Source organism: Aquarana catesbeiana, linkage group LG04 (assembly GCF_042186555.1).
Source record: "Aquarana catesbeiana isolate 2022-GZ linkage group LG04, ASM4218655v1, whole genome shotgun sequence".
Taxonomy (NCBI): Eukaryota; Metazoa; Chordata; class Amphibia; order Anura; family Ranidae; genus Aquarana; species Aquarana catesbeiana.
In genome coordinates, this window is record NC_133327.1 from 24,465,434 (window position 1) to 24,489,388 (window position 23,955).

General features: G+C 44.0%; 1 protein-coding gene across 1 annotated transcript in view; it reads left to right on the forward strand.

The window, feature by feature from the left end:
* Nucleotides 1-23,955, forward strand: part of LOC141141134 (vomeronasal type-2 receptor 26-like) — a 54,190-nt gene that overhangs the window by 7,183 nt on the left and 23,052 nt on the right. The window contains exons 2-5 of the mRNA XM_073628839.1: nt 4,718-5,512; nt 10,920-11,141; nt 14,488-14,757; nt 15,608-15,731. Coding sequence (XP_073484940.1) covers nt 4,718-5,512; nt 10,920-11,141; nt 14,488-14,757; nt 15,608-15,731 — 1,411 coding nt within the window. The remainder of the gene's footprint in view (nt 1-4,717; nt 5,513-10,919; nt 11,142-14,487; nt 14,758-15,607; nt 15,732-23,955) is intronic.

Consider the following 23,955-nt stretch of genomic DNA (forward strand, 5'->3'; position numbering starts at 1 on the left):
CAGATTTTAGTATCTCCTTGCCCCCTATGGTGGGGACTTCTCCCCTGAAAAAGAAATTCAGTAAGGTTTCATATGATGTCACCGTTGCTGCTTCAACTGCAACCGCAGCATTATTTAATTGTGGGAACATTTTCCAATGAATAAATACTAATTGGGATGCTAAATAGTATAGTCTCAGGTCAGGTATCGCCAGACCACCTCTGTGAACAGGTAGCTGCAACACCTCAAGAGAGACCCTTGCCGCTTTATTACCCCATAAAAAAGATGTTATTGGGAGTTTATGTGTTTGAAAATTCTTTTTGCGATATAAATTGGGGCGTTAGAGAGGATGTACAAAAATTTCGGAAGGAAGATCATTTTAAATATGCTAGCCCTGCCATAGAGTGTAAGTGGAAGGTCCTTCCATTTCTGTATTCTGTCACTAAATGCTCTGATGATAGGCCATAAATTGTCCTCGATAAATGAATCTACAGGTAGTTGGACCACTACACCCAGGTATTTAAATTTCTCTACAATAGCCAGGGGGCACTGGGCTGGGAGTATTAAGTCCGGCTGTGAGTCTAGTGGAAAGAGGACTGATTTGGTCCAGTTGATCCTGAAGCCAGAGAAATTCCCGAACTCCCGGATCAATGAGATTGCCGTGGCCAACGACTGCTCTGGATCTCTCAAGTATAGGAGCATGTCATCAGCGTATAACGACACACGCTCTTCCAGATCTCCTATCATAAACCCCTGTAGTGTGACATTAGTACTAAGTGTAGCTGCCAGTGGCTCTATGGCCAAAGCAAACAGAAGAGGAGACAGGGGGCAACCCTGCCTCGTTCCCCTATAGATCTTGAAAGGTGCAGAAATAGAGCCGTTCACTCTGATACTTGCTCTGGGGTCATTATACAAAAGTCTAATCCATGAAATAAATTTTGATCCGAAACCCAGCTTACCTAAAAGCAAAAATAAATAGTTCCACTCTACAGAGTTGAACGCCTTTTTAGTGTCTAAAGATGCCACAACTCTTTTTCCTTTATTATCATGAGGCGTCTGGAGGTTAACATATAGTCTACGTAGGTTCATTTGAGTGGAACGTCCAGGTATAAATCCTGTTTGATCCGAGTTAATTAGTTTAAGGATCACCGACTTCAACCTACCGGCCAAAATCTTGGCCAGTATCTTGACATTGGTATTTATCAAAGAAATTGGCCTGTATGACTCACATTCCTGCGGATCCTTTCCTGGCTTAGGTAACACTATTATTAATGCTTCCCTCATAGACTCTGGTAATATGCCTTCTTTCTCTGCAGCTATAAAGACTTTTTGTAGTAATGGCACTATCTGTTCTTTATGCAACTGGTACCATTCAGCTGGAAATCCATCCAAGCCAGGTGATTTACCCGGCCTGAAGGATGAGATTGCACCACCAATCTCCTCCAGGGAGATCGGCTGATGCTTTATTATTATTACTTTTTTATTTGCTATTTTTTTCCCCACAAAAGTAGGGTTACATTCTAAGTTGATGTGTGTTGGCAAGTATTTTTTCTTTGTTTAACATTTTGCATTGATTCCCGTGTTTTCATATAGCAGAAGAGAGGATACTATCATTTGTTTTCCTTAACATGCAATGCAATGCGCTGTGATGCATTGTAGTGCGTTGCGTATTGCGCTGCATTACATTTTTACCCAGCGTACATCAGTGCAGTATGTCGTTATTAACTGGGCTGAATTTCAGCTTGTCATTGCATTGGATCTGCGTTGAGCAATGTAGGTCAACACGGGCCAACATACACTATATTGTCAAAAGTACTGGGATGACTACCTTAACACACACATGAACTTTAATGGCATCCCAGTCTTAGTCCATAGTGTTCAATATTGAGTTGGCCTACCCCCCTGCAGTTATAACAGCTTTAACTCTTCTGGGAAGGCTGTCCACAAGGTTTAGGAGTGTGTCTATGGGAATGTTTGACCATTCTTCCAGAAGCGCATTTGTGCACTGCTCCAAATCATTTGGTGGTGGTGGTGGTGGGGGGGGGGTATGGTGTAGGGTTCTTTTTCAGGGGTTGGGCTTGGCCCCTCAGTTCCAGTGAAGGGAACTCTCAAGGTGTTAGCATACCAGGACATTTTGGACATTTTCATGCTCCCAACTTTTTTGGGAACAGTTTGGGGATGGCCCCTTCCTGTTTCAACATGACTGTGCACCAGTGCTCAAAGTAAGGTTCATAAAGACATGGATGAGCGAATTTGGGGTGAAGGGACTTGACTGGTCTGCACAGAGTCCTGATATCAACCCGATAGAACACCTTTGGGATGAATTAGAGCGGAGATTGTGAGCCAGGTTTTCTCATCCAACATCAGTGCCAGACCTCACAAACGCACTTCTGGAATAATGGTCAAACATTCCCATAGAAGCACTCCTAAACCTTGTGGACAGCCTTCCCAGAAGAGTTGAAGCTGTTATAGCTGCAAAGGGTGGGCCAACTCAATATTGAACCCTATGAATCAAGACTGGGATGCCATCAAAGTTCATGTGTGTGTAAAAGCAAGCGGCCCAATAATTCTGACAATATAGTGCATGTGATGTTTATAGGCCCTAAAACTTTTTTTGTGTTGGTGTCAGGGACAAAACTACATTTTATGGGGCCCCCAAGAAACCTCTCTCCTTGTGGCACCTAACAGTGACAATACTGTACCTGATCTTAACATAAAAAAATCCTAAATCAAGAACAAGCAGCAGGAGAGCTATTAACATAATCCATACACTACTTGGGACTAGAGCTGTGTATAGAAGCTAAACTTCTCTCGCTAGGTTACTTTTTACTAGCTTTTCCAATATTACATAATGCCGTGTTTAAGTGGACTTTCCTCCCCTGGATGCACAGGGTATCTCTGCATTTCTTCCCCCTCAGGAATTTAAAACTGCAATTTTTTTTTGCTTGTTTGTTTTATACTTTTTGGTCCATCCTACTGCCCAGCCCTCATTCCTGCCTGGGTCAAGAATGATATCTACTATGCGCTAAAGCCTCCTGTTATATGCATGGCACATATCCCCTGGATGATGTGTGGAGCCTCTCATGGGGCCCCCTACTGACCTCGGGCAGTGCCAGAGTGCCCGAATGATCAGTTCGCCCCTGCCCCCCAGCATTCCTAGGAACCACTGACATCACCAGGACTCCCCACCTCTTCCCTGCCAATATTTTTTCAATGATTTTTCCATTCTCATCCCTTCCCAAATATAGATGATGACAGCTTTCAATGGGGTTTCAAAAATTGCACAAATCTCTAATTTGGGATTTTTAGGGCAATGAAACAATTGAATTGAGTAAAAAAATCATTTATTATAAATATAAATATAAATACATAGAACAAAAATTAATTAATTGAGCTTCATGATGTTGTAGACAATACATAATATTAAAAGACACAATGCATATTTGAACAGAATATTAGAAAGTGATAAAGCTTACTACAAGAAACGATCACCACCAGTGCAAAAAAGGTGGCATCAAGTAGCAGAATTCCGACGTGTTTCAACATATATTATTCAAGAGTCTTCCTCAGGGAAAATTGTATCACATTTATTATAAATGGACAGAGTATCTGCCAAGCAACTTACATTTTTCTTATGCAATTAGTAAATAACCGCTAGTGCATTCCCAGTTTTTATGAGGAGGGTGCAGGAGTTCATCCAAAACAGGTTTTTGGAAAGCCATTATTAGGATCCTTATTATATCCAGCCGTCTTGTAGAGGATGTGTGGCAGCTTGGGTTAATGGAGGACTAGAACCCTTTCACTCTGACACTGGGAATGCACTGTTATTTACTAAATGCATAAGAAAAATGTAAGTTGCTTGGCAGATACTCTGTCCATTTATAATAAATGTGATATCTGTATGTAGCCCATAACACCATTACTTTAATTCCCCTTAGATTGTGATACAATTTTCCCTGAGGAAGACTCTCTTGAATAATATATGTTGAAACGTGTCAGATTTCTGCTACTTGACGCCACCTTTTTTGCACTGGTGGTGATCGTTTCTTGTAGTAAGCTGTATAACTTTCTATTATTCTTTTCAAATATGCATTGTGTCTTTTAATATTATGTATTGTCTACAACATAATGAAGCTCAATTAATTCATGTTTGTTCTATGTAGTTATATTTATATTTATAATAAATGAATTTTTTACTCAATTAAATTGTTTAATTGCCCTAAAAATCCCAAACTAGAGGTTTGTGCAATTTTTGGAATATTATATGGGATGATGGCAATGACACATCCAACCATTTGAGTCAATTATATTCTTTAGCTTTCAATGGGGTTGCCTCCCGCAGCTAATTACTGGGATCCCCCACTGAAGTTCATGCATGTATTCACAAATGGTCCCATTCGTTAGTGTGAATGGAACCTAATAAATACTGAAGCTCCAATAGAGCTCCAATGGATGGCAGGCTCAGGGTGGAATATTGAACCATAGAGCAAACAGACAAACCAGGCCTGCACAAAATGAAACTCTTGGGCTGGTACACTTGGCTTTTATATCTCACAAAACAATATCAATCAAGTTAGACATCTGGTATGTTGTACACATTACTATATGCATAGATAATATGCATCCATAAGGCTACACTCTAAGATATTCACTGATATCCAAAAAAAAACAGCCACCAATGGCTACAAGAAGGTTTTTTGACTACTCCTAAACTTACCAATCTGATGTTTGATTACAGATTAGCTATGGAGCTATGGATTCAGTCTTTATTAATAAGTTCCGGTTTACCTCATTTTACCGCACAGTCCCTGATGAGAGACATCAGTTTAACGCCATCATCCTTCTACTGAAACATTTTGGCTGGAATTGGGTGGGCATTGTGTCTTCACAGGACAATGAGAGTGAAAGAGTCATTACAGAGCTGAATAGTCTACTGATGCAGAATGAGATCTGTGTTGCGTTTGCTATCACTATCAATGGACATATTGCACCTTATCATAATTTAAAAACTATGTACAGAATTTTACAAGCTACCAGCAGTGTTATAATAATTTATGGTACTGCAGAAAGCACGTATCTTTCCGATGTCATTCATTTTACTTCCAAGGAAAGGAACATTTTCATATTGTTTGGGACTTTTCAGATATATGTTAACTTAAAAACCGGCATTACTCTTAATGGTTCCCTGATGGTCAGTTTGCACAGCGGGAACATTCCAGGACTGAAGGATTACCTGCTCAATGTGAACCCTGAGAAATATCCTGACAACCCCATGTTACTGAATGTTTGGAGACAACAATTCTCCTGTGTGCCTGAATCTCTTCTGAATTTCTCAGAATTTACAGAATTTCCTTGTGGAGAGTCTCATAGTTTTCAATCTGTGGATCTATTTGAATATGATGTGGAAAGTTTCTGCTTCTCTTTCAATGTGTACGCTGCAGTTTACACTCTGGCACATGCTCTGCATGATACATATTTATACAAGGAAGGGAATGTCTTTAAATCAGAAATCTCCAACTGGCAGATGTGGCAGGTAGGGCATATGTTTGGTGGAATATCACACTACAATCTCCTTGCTAGGTTTTATATTCTTAAAACCCCCTATTGATCCTTTAAATTCCAGATGTACAAAATAACCCCCCCCCCCAATCAACAAAACCTCTTCCAATCTCCATATCCCCAGTTATTCCCAAAACGTAGATTTCAGGTATGAATATAGATATTGGCTAGTGTCAAGACAGCATGCAAGCACTGAAATATGCAGCAAATAAACATTACTCTGCCTGCAGTGTATCAGCTGTGGTAAAAATATTAGCAATTTGGGTACCACGTGCATGAGAACACATGCAACTCTACACCACAGACAATGACACTTTCATTCTCATCCTGCATTTTCTATGGGATTCCATTCAGAAAATGTGCCTGTCAAAAAGCATAGGCTTTTTTACTGAAAAAGCCAGATGCTGTCTCTCTTGCTATGGAGGGACACCCCCACTTGTGTAAGTGGGGGAATATTTGCAAGCATTTGCAGAAGCATGGCGATGGCTATTATGCAATGTATGTGTTCATTGTATGATTGCTCTCATTTGCACGTTATCATGCCAGTTCTAGAGGATGAAGGGTTCTGAGGTTCTGCTTAAGCCTTGTTACTTTTTCAAAGCCGAGCGATGAGGTTCATCTAATAGTGAAATGTCAAAGGGAGCAAGCACATGGAGTAGTGGCATTTCAGGAGTGTGTTTTTTTTCTGGCATCATAGGACAAAAGTATACTACCTAAATGCCCCAATCTTTGTTTCTTCTCTCCAGAGGTTCTTTTACTTGAAGTAATGGATGGGCATTTTTGGTTTGTGGTCTGGGCCCTGACCCACAAGTCCAGGTTTTCCCTGGCTTGGGTGGTGCCCCAAGCAGTTTGGTGTGCACACGTGCCCCCTTCTCTGTCCAGGGCCATCCATACATGGGACAGACGCCCTCCCTGACGGCCTGTCCACAAATCCAGAAAGGTTGATGATGGTCTTTTTTTGGGCCTTTTTGAGGATGCCTATTTGGAGGTACCTGAACAAACTGCTGCTCAGGGAGCAGTCTTTTCAGCATCTGGAGCACAATGCATCTCTGATAATGTACTCTCTGGAGAGGTTGAATGGTTCTTATTCTATAGTGTTTGGCAATGGTGCCAGCATTGGGTACCTGGGCCTGCTCCTGGACATGGTCCAGGTTAAGCTGGCTCTTTCTAAAAAAGATGCCTGTCTTAGAGAAATCAGGTGTCATCTTTTATTCGGAATGCTAAGGTATCTCTTAAATAATCTTGGCATGAGAAGATTGTGGAAGAATGTTGCCTCGTATGAGACAGTGTGTTTTCCAGAACTATACAACAGAATTTTCGGTTGGCATGGGGCAGGAGGAGGCTCAAATGTCCTTACATTCCAGTGATTATGTTCTAGACTGGTGGATGTCTCTTCTAAAGTTGGACACAGAGAGATCTTTTCTCACTTTTCCAGGACATCCAGAACATTAAGAGACTGGATAGATAGCAGTGGATCCTTGCAACATCGTGGGATCAGTTCTCCCTGAAATAGGTATTTTTTCTACTGTACAGTTCTTCCATATCTGCATTCACAGGATCTGGGTGAAAAAAAAGCTGGGGTTTATCATTACACCAGCTTGCCCCAGGAGAAAATGGTATTGTGGTCTTCCTCTCTTCCTTACATTTGCTGGCTTGGACAGCAGGGCTATTGAAGAGATTGAGTTGAGAGATGAGGAAGTGCCTGATTCAGTCATCCTTATGCTTTTTAGAGCAAGGATAGCTGCTTCGGGGGAACTCAGTGTTGAAGAACTACAAGAGGCAATTGTAGTGGATCTGAATGGACTGTTACGTTTTGAGTTAGGAACTGTTATAGACTCGTACCATGGGAGGAGACAGTATTCCTGCATGTGCAGAAGTGACACTTTGCTGGGGTCTTTTCCTGCACGGCTGTCTTCCTACTGAAGTTTCTGAGTCTGCCAATTGAATCTATAACTACTTAAAGCGGAGTTCCACCCAAATGGAACTTACTCTTTAACTGAAGGTGACCCCCTGACATGCCACATTTGGCATGTCATTTTTTTGGGGGGAAGGGGAGCAGAAACCCTCGTTTTAGAGGGTTTCAGCTCCCACTTCTTCCTGGCGCTCCGCAGCACTAGAAGGGAGATCACCTCTCCCCCCTCTCTCTCGGCAATCATCTGGGGCAAGTCACAGGTCCCAGATGATTGCCCAGCCAGTCACAGCGCGCTGTGCGTGTCCAGCTGTGAATCCACAGCTGTGCGCCCACAGTGCCAATACCGGCGACGCAGAGAGAAGGGGCAGACGAGCGGGGCTTCATTCCCCCGCATCGCTGGACCCTGGGACAGGTAAGTGTTCAATTATTAAAAGTCAGCAGCTGCAGTATTTGTAGCTGCTGACTTTAAATTTTTTTTTTTTAAGCAGAACGTTGCTTTAAGGATGTCCTGGCCCTAACCCTCTTTCCCCCAAAAATACAAAAAGGACTGTCAAAAGAAATAATTACATCCAAGAAGTGTCTGGCGCCCAATGACTTTCACCATCTTTGCACCCACTATGCCTCACAACCCACTACATATTAAAGGATGTCAGCTATCTTTGGCTTTGGAGGTCCTCATTAGACTGGACGAGGCAGGAGACCTTGTTACATTAGTGTTACAGCAAAGCAAAACACTATGTGTGGTGGAAAACTAACACTGCACATAACCCTGAACACACCATCTCCATTGTGAAACAAGTGGTGGAAGAATCATGTTGTGGGGATGCTTTTCTTCAGCAGGGGCAGGGAAGCTGGTCTGAGTTGATGGGAAGATGGATGGAGCCAAATACAGTGCAATCTTAGAAGAAAACCTATTATGCGACGTACACATGAGCGGACTTTTCCACCGAATCCGGCGAACAATCCGACCGTGTGTGGGCTTCATCGGACTTCCGACGGACCTTTTCGGTTGAAAATCTGCCGGACTTTAGCTTTGAAACATGCTTCAAATCTTTCTGCCGGAACTCCGCCATAACCATTACCTATCGGGAAGCCCGTTCGTCTGTATGCTGGTCCGACGGGCCAAATACGACACAAGGGCAGCTACAGCACCTGCCTGCGAGAATGTTTCCAGCGCGATCTTATCGCGCTGGTTCTCGGCGACAGGCTATAATCTCGCGCTTGCTGCAATAGGAAAAACACATTTTCCTATTGCAGCGAGTGCGAGAAAGAGGCGACAATGTCAAGTGGTATGGATTTTAAGGGGAACCCCCTACGCCGAAAAAATGGCACGCAGCCCGGCCGGTCAGGAAAGGGGGTGGGGACGAGCGAGCGCCCCCCCTCCTGAACCATACCAGGCCGTATGCCCTCAACATGAGGGATGGGTGCTTTTTTTAGTTTATTAGGCAGCTCCGGGGGTCTTCTTCCGACTTTGGGGGGTCTCTTCCGACTTCTCTGCTCTCTCCGGCCTCTTCTCCCGGTGTCCGGTTCTTCTCCCACTCTCCGGTTCTTCTGCCAGGCTCCTCCTATCTTCTGCTCTTTTGCTAGCGGTGGCCCGTTTTTTTTCGTCATCTTTTTCCCTCTTCTCTTTTTCCGATGTTGACACGACTCTCTCTCCCGCTGTAATGCTGTGTGCGAGGTGTGCAATGACTTATATAGGCATAGGGCGTGGTCACCGGGTGGTGACCCCGCCCCTTATGACGGCACAGTCTCAGCATGCCTCGGGACTGTGGCGTCATAAGGGGCGGGATCACAGCACACGGTGACCACGCCCCATACCTATATAAGTCATTGGGCACCGCTCACACAGCATTACAGCAGGAGAGAGCTTCGTGTCAACATCGGAAGAAGAGAAGAGGGAAGAAGACGAGGAAGAAGACCGTGCCACCGCTAGCAAAAGAGCGGCAAATGAGCAGAAGATAGCGGAGGAGCACGGCAGAAGAATCGAAGAGCGGGAGAAGAACCAGACACCGGGAGAAGAGGCCAGAGAGAGCGGACAAATCGGAAGAGACCCCCCGAAGTCGGAAGAAGACCCCCGGAGCTACCTAATAAACTACTTTAAAAACCTGTGTAGTGTGTTTTTTATTGACACTTTTTTCCCCAGGTGAATGGGTAGGGGTACGATGTACCCCATACTCATTCACATAGGGTGGGGGGCTGGGATCTGGGGGCCCCCTTATTAAAGGGGGCTCCCGGATTCTGATAAGCCCTCCGCCCGCAGACCCCGACAACCAACGGCTAGGGTTGTCGTTAAGAGGCCCTTGTCATCATCAACATGGGGACAAGGTGCTTTGGGGTGGGGGGCCACAGGGTGCCCCCCTTCCCAGAAGCACCCACCCCCCCATGTTAAAGGCATGCGGCCTGGTACGGTTGAGGAGGGGGGGCGCTCGCTTGTCCCCACCCCATTTCCTGACCGGCCGGGCTGCGTGCTCGGATAAGGGTCTGGTATGGATTCTGGGGGGACCCCCACACCGTTTTTTCAGAGCAGGGGGGTTCCCCTTAAAATCCATACCAGACCTGAGGGCCTGGTATGCTCTGTGACGGGGCTCGCAAGCTGTCAATCTCGCCGATAAAATGGCGAGATTGACTTCCTTTTCTAGTTCCGTCGTACCTCATCATGTTCAAAATGAACGGACTTTAGTCCGTGTATGGGCAAGTCCGTTCATTCGGAAGTCTGCCGTAACTCCGTCAAAAGTTCGTTGGGAAGACCGGCGGACCTAGTCTACCAGAAAGTCCGGTTGTGTGTAGGCAAGTCCGTTCGTTCGGAAAGTCTGTCAGGAAGACCGTCGGGCCTAGTCTGCCAGAAAGTCTGGTCGTGTGTACGTGGCATTAGAGCCTGCCAAAGACTTCAGACTGGGGTGGAAGTTCACCTTTCAGCAGGACAACGACCCTAAACATACAGCCAGAGCTACAATGGAATGGTTTAGAAGCATATTCATGTGTTAGAATGGCCCAGTCAAAGTCCAGACCTAAATCCAATTGAGAATCTGTGGCAAGACTTGAAAATTGCTGTTCACAGATGCTTTCTATCCAATCTGACAGAGCTTGAGCTATTTTGCAAAGAAAAATGGGCAAAAATGTCACTCTCTAAATGTGCAAAGCTGGTAGAGACATTCCCAAAAATACTTGAAGCTGTAATTGCAACAAAAGGTAGTTCTACAGGGGGGTTGAATACAAATGCACACCACACTTTTGACATATTTATTTGTAAAAACTTTTGAAAACCATTTATCATTTTCCTTCTATGTCACAATTATGTGCTACTTTGTGTTGGTCTATCATTTCAAGGGGTATGAATACTTTTTCAAGGCACTGTAAGTATGCACAATCTTTTCACACTGACATATTCTTTAAAAATGGTGATCGGGTATCTTTAAAAACTGTTCATTTACATATACAGCATTTATTGTTTAATCATTTTTCCCTTTAGATTATCAGGTATCTAAGGAGAGTGCATATTATAACCAAAGGAGGAGAGGAGATACAGTTCAATGAAGGAAAAGTTTCACCCAGGTTTGACCTAATAAACATCATCTTTACACCTAATAAATCTTTCTCAATGGTTAAAGTTGGATATTTCCACTATGATGCAGAAGAATTTAAATTAAAAATTAATAGGAAAATGATTCAGTGGCATCCCAGGTTCTCCAAGGTATCTAAAACAGTGCTTTTTAACCTTATTCAGTCAAGGCACCCTTTAGAACTGTGCACAATCCCGAGGCACGCCAGTCTGAGGCCTTGTAATATTTCTTAGTCCCATCGCACACATTCCTGGATGAGCTCATGAATATTGGTACTGCAGCAACAACCAGCTGCATACTGGTTCAAGTCAAAATGAAGATATTTGCCAGCACACCATGGAACGACGTGGATAGCGTCCAAATGTGTAATTTATTGCATGATTACAACACAAGGAGAGTGCAACGTTTTGGAGTCACGCAGGACCCCTTCGTCAGGCATGTGAGGACTCCTTCGTCCTCACATGCCTGACAAAGGGGTCCTGCGTGACTCCGAAACGTCACACTCTCCTTGTGTTGTGATCATATAATAAATTACACTTTTGGACGCTATCCACGTCGTTCCATGGTGTGCTGGCAAATATCTTCAGTCTGAGGCTTCGTTCACACCAGGAGGTGTGTCCGAGCACTCACTTTTTTGCGTGTTCATGCATGTCACATTTTTTAATGAGTACAAACATACAGGCATTTGCTAGATGCATGGGGATGTCATTAAAAAATATTGACACCCATGTAAAACTGCAAAAGGCAGCACATTTTTGTGTGGTACAGGAAAACATGCGATTTTGCACGTTACCTCACTGTACCCGGTGTGAAAAAGCCCTCAAATGTAGTCTGTGTGGCACAGTTCAGTGATCTTAGACTGTAACTCTTCTCCCTCCAAATTCCCCCCTTCCAGGACAAATCCCCCCAGCACACAATCCCCCCTCCTAACACAAACCCCCCAAATCCCCCCTCCTAGCACAAACCCTCCAAATCCCCCCTCTTATCACAACCTCCCCCCCAAATACCTTCTTCTAGCACAAACCCCCACCCCAAACCCCCCCTCTTAGCACAACCCCCCAAATCCCCCTCCTAGCACAAATGTGGCTTGTGCTCTCTTCTTTCCCCACCTCCTCTTCCTCCTCCCTCTACCCTCACCTGCAATTTCTGCTGTCTGTACAGGAGCAGTGTGGGGACGAGATGGGGCAGTAGTCAAATCCTGCACATTAGGATAAGAGTGCTACTTTGTGTTAACTCCCTTGTTATGCGACTCTGCAAGGAGAGAGAGCACAACCCACATGGCTCTCTCCTCCTTCTCCTTCAGCTACAGTATATGAATAGCTATGTGAACTATTGCCGGCAAAGCAGAAAGCTGTAGTGCCACCTGACATGTCCTTAACAACCAATGATGTTATCAGTTGGTAGGACGTGGGAGAACGGCCAGTACAGCTTTCTACTTTGTCAGCAATAGTTCACAAAGCTGTTCACACAGTTCACATAGCCCCAGGGAGGGGGAGGAGGAGAGAGCTGCGCGGGCTTTGCTCTCGCTCTCCTTGCAGAGTCACAGTGCACGGGAGTTAACACAAAGTAGCGCTCAGACCAGAATGTGGCCAAGGCACCCATGAGATCTCTTTGCAGCACCCTGGTTGAAAAATCCCGATCTAGATCATGAATCACACTGAAAACGTTTAAAATGATAGGATGCAAAAAGCAACAACTTAAAATGAACCAGATAGTAAACATGATAAATAAAACATGCCACATCCAGTAGGGTAGGGGGCTAAGAGGCTCACCATGGTATATATACAGGATATAAATTTGCATTAACTAAGTTGAACATTTATTTCCTTTTCTCATTATGAAGAATGCACCAGGAGGAACAGAAAAGTAAATCTCTTTTGTTGCAATAGAAGTGCTTCTGCTAGATAGGTTAAATGTGGATAACAAAAAAAAGAAACAAAAAAGCACCTTAAGAATAGCAGGATACTATCAGAAGTGATAACTCACTGAGATTCTGCTCACTCTATGTCAGAAACCAGGAATCAGACTGAGACAGAAGTACAGTCAAATCACACTTGTTTAATAATAATAAAGAAAGGTAAACAGAGTAAACGTAGTCAAAACATAGCCAGAGTTCAGGAACCGGAATGGATAGTCAGTCAAGCCAAAACGTCAAGGAGCCAGAGAACAGTATAATAGAACAGAAAGCAGGATCTGGAACCAGAAGGAATGTCAGCCAAGCAAGTCTTTAACAGGAACACAGGAGAGCGTCTCTAGAGATGTCACCAAGGCAAAGGCAGAGATCATCTGGACTGGATGGCTTAAGTAGGCAGGACTGGCAAGCAGGATATCATCAACAGGTGAGTCACTGTGGAAAGATAGGAGCTGGCAATTAGCCGACAGCTGAGCAGCCAGTTTAGAGAAGGAAGGGCTGAGCCCAGTCCTGACACTCTACTCCAGACTCTAACTCCTCTTTTCTCTCTCTGTTTTCCATCCTCTCTTGTTCCTTTTTTTTTCATCTCTCACATCGAACCATCTGCAAAAAGTCCAATACTAATCCAATCATCTATCACGATGAACACTGATCCAGTTGACTCAAAAATGATGATCCATACCAATGATTTTCTCCCAATGGACTATCATTGCAGCTTACTGCTCTCTGTCTAGCTGCTGAATACAGTGGGGCCATGTCCATTTTGGTCAATGACCTCAGCCAGTATAACCAGTCCCTTATTTTACAGTCAATAGTCAGTCAGGGAATCCCCTAGTTGGCAATTGAATGGGGAAGTGTTATATGTTGTTAGAACACAGCTGCCCACCAGTATCCTAACAACCAAGCTCTGAGTAAGAAACTGTCACATTAAGAAAAGGGTATTAATACCACCACTAAATCAATGACTACTACACAGCCAGAGGTTCAATTTGGCAAGACCTTGTGCCTAGTCAAGTGCACAGTACTGTGCAAAAGTTTTAGGCAGGTGTGAAGAAATGCTGTACAGTAAGAAGGCAAATATAATATTTTTTAATTTTATAAATTTATTTTTAACAATTTACAAAATCCCAAGTGAGCGAACAGAAGAAAAATCTAAACCAAATCAATATTTAGTATAACTATCCTTCAACTTCAAATCAGCAACAATTCACTTTCACAACCACTTGCACACTTCGTACACGTGCACAAAGTCAGGGATTTCGTAGGATTAGAGTCAGGGGTATGATTAACCAATCATATCAAGCAGTTGTTAATGATCATCAATGTTGTACACAGGAAACAGAAAGAACCGTGTAGGAGGCTTAAAACTGGTTAAGGAACAGCCAAACTCTGCTACTAAGGTAAGGTTGTAGAGGACAGTTTCATGTCACAGGTTATACACTATGGCAAGACTGAGCACAGCAACAAGACACAAGGTAGATATACAGTGTCAGCAAGGTCTCTTCCATGCAATAATTTCAAAGTAGACTGAGGTTTCAAGATGTGCTGTTCAAGCTCTTTTGAAGAAGCACAAAGAAACTGGAGATGTTGAAGATCGTAGATGTAGTGGTTGGCCAAAGAAACTTAATGCAGCAGATGAAAGACACATCATGATTACATCCCTTCAACATCGGAAAATGTTCAGCAGTGCCATCAGCACAGAACAAGCAGAAACCAGTGGGATCCAGATACACCCACCTACTGTCCGGAGGAGTCTAGCCAGAAGTGGTGTTCATGGAAGAATTATGGTAAAAAGGCCATACCTTCGATATGGAAACAGTTGTCAGGGAAGTGGGGTAAGTAGACATCCCCAGGTGGGGGGTATAGAGAATCCCAGCTGGTGACTAGGAGACACTGTGCAGTGTCATACCTCACCAGTGACATTGGTCCCATCGTGGCTACAGGACGGCGCTCTCCTCCTCTTGCCTCGCTGAGCTTGGTTGCCATTCCATGTTGCCAGCACACAGTACAGACACTTCCCCATCCTGGGCTTCACCTCCTGCTCCTCTCCATTCAGGACATGACTCACAGCTTCTCCCCAGCCAATGGGAACAGAGGGGTGTGGACTGTGGAAGGCAAAGTAGAAGCCCAGTACTTGAGCGTGGCTGTGGGGCCCTAGGGCAGATCGGAGCTGGATTTTTTGGAGGATATGATAATATGACAGGGAGGCTGCAGGGGCCCCTGGAGCTAGGGGCTGGGTTGTGATTGTGACCCCTGCAACCCCTTATGCTACGCCCATGGCTGAAGCCATGGGCTCCCATTGTTGTCAACCACGAGGAGAGAAAGGGGGGTGGGCAGAGCCACAGATCTATGTGTCTTATAGACACATAGAGCAGGGCTCGGGAGCGAGCATGCAGCAGTGCCCCCATAGCAAGTGAATTGCTGTTGGGGGCACTGGTCAAGGTGGAAGAGCCAGGAGTGCTGGCAGGGGACCCGAGAAGAAGAGGATCGGGGCTGCTCTGTGCAAAATCATTGCACAGAGCAGGTAAGTATGACATGATTGTTATTAAAAAAAATACTGAACCTTTAAGATCACTTTAAAGAAGCACCAAATAACCAAACTAACCTTGCATATTCACCATTTTTACAAGATGGCAACGTGATAAATTAAGTTAAGTTAATTTGTAAAGTTGAATTTCCCTTTAGACTCCACATTTTCTGTGCTCTGAGAGCTGTCTTCCTGGATACCAAAAACTGTTGCAGGAAGGAAGACAACCCTGCTGCCATTACTGTGTGCCCTGTCCGGAGAACGAGATCACCGATAAATATGGTTGGTGCTCCATATTCTTCATTCACATTTTCTTTAGCTATAGACACTTCTATAATGAAAGAATGCATATAATTACAACACTTACTTGTATAGGCTCTTCTGCTTCGTCTTTTAAGAGATATTCTAGGTGGAAGTAGATATTTTTCACAAGAAAAGTGTCAGGGAAAAAGGGACAATTGCAGCTATGATGACTTTTTTTCTCTCTTATATGTGTGTTCTTATATTCAGGGGATTTGTATCTTTAATCTAATTTCATCTTTATCTAATTTTGGTTTGTGATGGATTTGAGGACATCAGTCACTTTTTGCTGATATCCCTTCCATAGCAAATCACGTTTTTTTTCCTTAGAAAAAACTAGTGTAGTTTTGTTTTTATAGGTAGATTTTGGGAGTTTTCATTTAATTTGGGGGATTAGTGTTTTTTTTTTTTTTTTATAGCGCTTTTTACACAGATGTTTCATCTGAGGGCTGCTGCTTGCTTTTGCCCTGTGTTTAGTATATTGGTCGTGTTCTTGCCAATTCAAGCTATCCTGTTACCTTCCAATTTCTTATCAAACTCCTAGATACATGTGTGTAAAAGATGGTCAAAGGAAGGAAAGTGTCAATCAGCAAGGATAAGCCCAAATGCAGAGACACAAGACATAGGCATGTGTTTTTCTGCAAGATTTAAGCGTGTCAGCCCTCAAATGATACAGCTGCATAAAAATTGACCAGTGGCAGGATAGTTTGCACTAGCAGGAACAGGAACAGTGTCAGAGAACTGCTGGTCAATTTCTATCTGCTAATCAAAGCAGATCTGGCAATGCTTGATGAAAGGATATCTGTCCCTACTAAAACTACCTAAAAAAAAATCATGATTTGAATAAAATAATAGAGAATTGGAGTGCTGCCAAGATACTGTAGTTAGTAGTAAAATTAAAAAAAAATTCAATTCCATAACCAAAAATGTGCTGCTGATGTTTACTATTAATGAGGCCTGAAGGATACATATTCATAACTCAGTTTATTAAGGGTTCAGGAAGGAGGGGGGTGAGGGGGAGACATGAAAGCAGAGGGGACAGCAGCATATGGCGGACGCCCGCAATTAGACCACGGTGATCAGGGCGGAGCTGCCCTGATTTTCGTGGTCTATTTAGAGAGGGGATACAGGAAGTGCCAGATTCAGGGTTTTTTTTTTTTTTTTTTTTTTACAGTTTAGAGGGGGCAGATTACACAGCGCAGTGCAATCTGCTTTAAGGTACCAGAAAATCTATTTTTTTTTTTTCGGGTTAACAAATGCTTTAATTCTTCTCTACTGGAGAATACTAACAGTAGCTGGCAGAAGCAATCAATAACCTGAGTTTAGGATCTTTTTAAGCACCCATGAAAATAAAACATATCATTAGGCTGGCTACAGCCTGGCTGCATCTAGAAGACACAAGGTAAACTAGGGACACTATTGCTTAATGTGTATGTAAAGCCTAAACAATTTTTTAAACTTATTTGTTCCCTTTTGCTCTGTTACATATACCATTGAAAGTGGTTTGTTATATCTGTTCAATAAGTTAAAAATTGCCTGTTGGTCTTGTCAGGAATTCAGAGCTGTCCTCTACATTCTGCCTGTGTTATCTCAAGAAGTCTAAATAGTTCTTATAATGAACTACAGAAAAACTACTCTCTATGCTATGGAGATGAGACGATGGAGAGGGATTCTGTAGCTTACTTTAGATTTTAAATGCAAAAAGGCACTGTTGTCAGCTAACAACAAAAAATTATGTTATTAAAGAGGGAGTCCACCTAAAAAAAAATATTAAAAGCCAGCAGCTACAAATACTGCAGCTGCTGACTTTTAATAAATGGACACTTACCTGTCCTGGAGTCCAGCGATGTCAGCAGCCGAAGCCGATCAATCGCTCGGCTCTCTGCTGCTGCCTCCGCCATTCTCTGTGAGGGAATCAGGAAGTGAAGCGTTGCGGCTTCACTTCCCGGTTCCCTACTGCGCATGCGCAAGTCGCGCTGCGCGTCCTAAGTGGTCCCCCCTATCTCCTGGGACCTGTGTGTTTCCCAGGAGACAGCAGGGGGTGTGAGAAGAGGCGTGACTCCTGCAGGAGTCTATTCTAGGAAGTGGGTGCAAATACCTGTAGTAGATTGTGACACTGGAGGGGGGGAGGAATCAGATGAGCGGGCGTTCCACTTTTGGGTGGAACTCAGCTTTAAGTTGCGTTTCTTGCAAGAATGTATTCTGCTACATTTCTTTGGTAAAAAAAAACAATGAAGATAAATAACAGATAGGTGTATATTATTTAGTCTGTGTGAAAGTTATAGCGTTTACAAACTATGGTATATATATTTGAAAACTTATCAGTCCTGATGTTCTGACCGCCTGTTTCAATTCTTGAGGCCCAGGACAGTGCAAATACTTCCAAAATGACACCTCCGTGGAAGGTAAACAGTGCAAAGTTTTTAATAAGAGGTGGTGATGGGCCGAACATCCCCAGGTTTGGTTTGCACCTGAACTTTCAAACATGGAAAAAATTCAGACCTGAGCCATAGACCATATTAAAATCTATGGGATACAAACTTAAAAAATCAGAAGTCCCCATTTTGAAGACTTATATGCAAGTTATTGGCCATAAAAAGGGTATGGAGGTCTGGGTACTGCCCTGGGGGACATGTATCAATGCAAACTTTTTTTTTTTTAAAAAGTGTTTTTAAAGGAGCAGCAATTTTAAAGATGATTAAAGTAAAACAATAAAAATGAAAAACGTCTTTAAATATGCCTGGGGGGTCCCTTTAGTCTGCCTGTAAAGTGTCACATCTGTACTGTGTATAGAACCTACTACAGCAAAACTGACATATATAAAGAAAAAAAAATAAATTTAGATTGCCGGCAATACAATACCATTGCTGACAAAACAAAAATGTTAATAAAAAAAGGTGTGTGGGTCCCCCCCCCCAATCCATACCAGGCCCTTTGAGTCTTGTATGGATTTTAATGGGAACCCCCTGCCAAAATAAAAGAAAAAAATGGTGTGCCCCTCCACCCGAAATCCATACTAGACCTAGGCCTGGAAAGGGGGGGGGATGAGCGAGTGCCCCCCTCCTGAACCATACCAGACCACATGCCCTCAACATGGGGGGGTACTTTGGGGGGCTTATTGAAATCTGGAAGCCCCTTTTAACAAGGGGGGCCCCCAGATCCCGCCCCCCCCATGTGAATGAGTATGGGAATCAATTCATGCTGGGTCGGTGATGTCCCATTACTTATTTAGTCAGCAGTTAGCCTTCGTTGTAGGCAGAGCTTTTTTTATTATTTTTTCGGGTTTGGCAGTGGTGGCGGGCGGCGTGATTGACAATGGATCTACATCGGGGGACATTGTTTTTTTTATTTTTGTCAGAACTATGATGAAGAAATAAAGATATTTCATGAATTTCAGATGGAGGTTTAAGGTTGAATAAGCCTCGAAACAAAGGTTAACCTCAGGACACTCACAGTGTGATTGACAATGGATCTACATCAGGGGATATTGTTTTTTAAATTTTTGTCAGAACTATGATGAAGAAATAAAGATATTTCATGAATTTCAGATGGAGGTTTAAGGTTGAATAAGCCTCGAAACAAAGGTTAACCTCAGGACACTCACATAAGTTTTTCAAACAGATGCATCCTGCATCTTTTATCACCCTGTTAGAGATCTCTAAACAGGTTGTTTGCAAAACTGGGTATATAAAAGCCTAGGACAACTACATTACATGGTTTCTAAACAGAATTTATTTGAGAAGCCTCGAATCAGTAATACAACTTTGGAAACACAGCAACCATAATTGTTTTTCCCAGCTGAGATATTCTATATTCATATGAGGTCTCACAAGAAAGTCTTTGGGGAAAGGTTTACCCAGCTAGACACTTCTGAGATAATGTTGGCGAACAGACCAGCTAATAAACATATGGGATACCTTCACAGAAATTTCTTACCATTTAGGAATTCAACTAATACATCACCTATAATATATGGTCACTTATCATATATGGACACTATGGGGGTCATTTATTATAGTGCCGGAAAAATGATCCTGCAGTCCCGGAAAATAGCGCCCAATTAAGGCCAATTAAGACTTCAACTCAGAAACTGGGAGCTAATGCAAATGGAAAGCATCGCTTTTGCCCTCGAACATGCCTGTCAGATCACATATGCAGGAATAGTGGAAGTCAATGGGGCTCGAACCTGCAAAATCCAGAGTTCTCACGGAAGCCTTTCAATGCAAGTTCTTTACCATAAAAAGTGTGGGTTCCCCCCACCAGTCCATACCAGACCCTTATCCGAGCACGCAATCTGTCAGGTCAGAAAAGGGAGGGGACGAGCGAGTGCCCCCCCCTCCTCCTTAACCATACCAGGCCACATGCCCTCAACATGGGGAGGGTGCTTTGGGAGAATGGTAAGTCTGGAGCACGGCAGTACGGAGACTCTCTGGGATAAAGCAGCGGTCACAAAGTTTCTCAGGAGGAGCATGGACCTGAGCAGCAGGAATTTTGTCACCCAAAGGAGAAGTGAGACTGGTGCGAACCGTAGCCAGAATACGATCAGGAGGAATCACAGGAACCCGGAACCGAATCCATCTTGAAAGTGGAGGAAAATTGTCGCGGCAAAGCGCCAGCCCTTACATTCTTAGTACCGGGTAAAAATTAGACAATGTAATTGAAACCAGACAAGAAAAGAGCCCATTGCACCCTTCTGGGAGAGAGGTGTTTAGCCTCAGACATGAATGTGAGATTCTTATGGTCAATAAAAATGAGAACTGGCACAGTGGTACCTTTGAGGAGATGTCACCATTCTTTCAGGGCTAAAATGATCGCTAACAGCTCTCTGTCACCAATCTCGTAATTGCACTCCGCAGGTGAGAATTTCTTGGAAAAGTAGCCACAAGGATGCATAGCACTCTCAGAGGTAGGACGTTGAGACAGAAGGGTGACAACTCTAGTCTCAGAAACATCAACCTCAAGGATAAAAGGTAACGTAGGATCAGGATGTGCCAACACAGGAGCAGAAACAAAGGCAGCCTTGATACTCTCAAAGGCATTAATAGACTCCGGAGACCAACTCTGTGGGTTACCGTTCTTTCTGGTCATATCAGTCATTGGCTTGACCAGAGAAGAGAAGTTACAAATAAACTTCCGGTAATAGTTGGTAAAGCCAAGAAAACTCTGCATAGGACATAAACCCACAGGTCAGGGCCACTGTAGGACTGCTGAAAGTTTCTCTCGGTCCATCGAAAAACCAGCAGTGGAAATGACATAACCCAGGAATTTAACCTGTTCATGATGGAATTCGCACTTCTCCAATTTACAATAGAAATTGTTCTCTCTTAGTTTCTGAAGCACACGACAGACATTTATGTGGTGGCTCTCCAGGGACTTGGAAAATATGAGGATATCATCGAGATAAACCACCACACATAACTGCAACAAATCTCGGAGGACATTGTTAATAAATTCCTGGAAAACTGCCGGGGCGTTACAAAGGCCAAGAGGCATTACAAGCTACTCATAATGGCCTGTTCTGGTATTAAACGCAGTTTTCCACTCGTCGCCCTCCTTAATCCTCACGAGATTGTATGCCCCTCTCAAATCAAGCTTTGTGAAAACCGTTGCTCCCTTGAGGCGGTGAAATATCTCCGTAATCAACCAAATCAGATAAGCATTCTTAATCGTGAAACGATTGAGACCCCTATAATCAATACAAGGTCACAGTTCACCACTCTTCTTTTTCACAAAGAAGAAACCAGCACCAGCAGGAGACAAGGATTTGCAGATGAAACCTCAAGAAAGTGCTTCTGCAACATACTCTTCCATGGCCTTATCCTCCAAGACTGACAAAGGGTAAACTCGGCCACGAGGAGGTATGGCACCAGGTTGAAAGTCAATTGCGCAATCATACGACCGGTGTGGAGGCAAACTGCCAGCTTTACCTTTGTCAAAGACATCGCTAAAATCGCGGTACTCCTCCGGCAGGGAGTGAAGAGGTGCACAGGACCTTGGCTACCTTCTGGAAGCATGTCTTACTGGATTGTGGCAGCCAGGAGAGAACCTCAGCACGGAGCCAATCAAAAGACAGGTTGTGCCTCTGTAACCAAGGATAACCAATAACCAGTGGAAACTTAGGTGAGGAAATAACTTGGAATTGGATTATCTTATGCTGAAGAGCCCCTACGGCCATGGACAATGGAACAGTCTCATGAATCACATGGGCAGGCTGCAGAGGTCTTCCGTCAAGAGCCTCAATGGCAAGTGGAGTGTCACGCAGCTGCAGCGGAATCAAGTGCTTCGATACAAAGGCAACATCAATGAACAGGCCTGCAGCCCCAGAGTCAATTAGAGTCTGTATCGCGACGGACGACTCAGCCCAAGAAAGGGTAACCAAAACCAGGGGCTTATCCTTCTGCATAACTGGGGACGAAACAACGCCACCTAAGGTCTGTCCGTGACAGGACCTCAAGGTTCGGGCATTCCCTGTCTGGCCACAATAAAGGCACAATCTCTCCCTCCTCCTAAGGGTTCTCTCAACCGCAGAGAGACCCGTGAAGCCCAAGTGCATGGGTTCATCCTCACAGACCGACTCTGTACCAGGAGGCATGGGAGGTGAGGGAGACAAGGGTGGGACTGCAAAGTTCGGAGACAAATGTACAGGAGGCTTCTGCAAGCGCTCCTTAAAAGGGAGTCTTTCTCTGAGTCTGGAGTCAATGAGGATGGCAAACGTGATCAACCTCTCCAACTCAGTGGGTATATCTCGGGCTGCTATCTCATCCTTGATGGTATCCGAGAGACCATGAGAAAAAGCAGCCACGAGGGCCTCATTGTTCCAAGCAACCTCTGCTGCCAGAGTACAGAATTCAATGGCATAATCGGCAACAGTTCTCGTACTATGATGGACATGAGACACTTGGCAGCAGAAGTGGAGCATGCGGGAACGTAAAAAAACCCTTTTAAAAGAAGTCACCACCTCAGGGTAACTCAAGACAACAGGTTTTTGCATCTCCCATAGAGGGTTTGCCCAGGCTTTCTCAGAAAGCAAAGATATCCCGAAACCTACTTTGCTTCTGTCTGTGGTAAATGCCTGGGGCAGCAGCTCAAAATATATCTAAACCTGGTTGAAAAATACTCTGCATTGGACTGGATTGCCCCCAAATCACCGGGGAAGTGGAGCGAAACCAGACATACCTCTTATAGAGGTAATACTCAAGGCGGGTGCCTGCACAGAGACTGGAACAGCAGCAGGGATGGCCTGCAACACAGGTTGTACCGGAGCAGCCACAGTGGGAGATTCCAGGAGCATTTGTAATGCCATGGCAAACTGATCCATGCGGTGATCCTGCTCATCCAATCTGGAAAAAATATTACCAACAAGTGGATTGACTGCATCTTCTGAATTCATGGCCTTCACCTACTGTCAGAAACCATCAGACTGAGACAGAAGTACAGTTAAATCACACTTGTTTAATAATAATAAAAAAAAGGTAAACAGAGTAAACGTAGTCAAAACATAGCCAGAGTTCAGGAACCGGAACGGATAGTCAGACAAGCCACAACGTCAGGGAGCCAGAGATGAGTATAGTAGAACAGCAAACAGGATCTGGAGCCAGAAGGAATGTCAGCCAAGCAAGTCTTAAACAGGAATGCAGGAGAGCATCTCTAGATATGTGACGAAGGTGAAGGCAGAGATCATCTGGACTGGATGGCTTAAGTAGGCAGGACTGGTGAGCAGAATATCATCAACAGGTGAGTCACTGTGGAGAGATAGGAGCTGGCAATTAGCCGACAGCTGAGCAGCCAGCTTTGAGAAGGAAGGGCTGAGCCCAGCCCTGACACAAACTTGCTGGTCGCATATTTAGTTTGTAAGGTAGAATGAAGGCTGCACAGACCTTCAAGCTAGTCCTTACCTACAGTATATCTTCCAAGCAATTCTGGCATAACTGCCCCAAATGCTGCCCCCCCTCTAGTCAAGTAGGCTTGCAATTGTTTCAGAGCAGAAAGGCCTACTTCCTGCATGCCAATCTAATCATCTTGGTAACCCAAGATTGGATGACTCTTGAGGGCCTGATGGCTAAATGAAAAGATTGTACACTTTCCTTCTTTGACCAAGTTAGTAACTCGACATCGTGTAAGAAAACTGAAGTCTTCCTGCACTCAGTGCCTCTTTGAAAACTTGGAGGGACTACTTCCCAGTTTTTCTGGAAACTGGATATGTCAG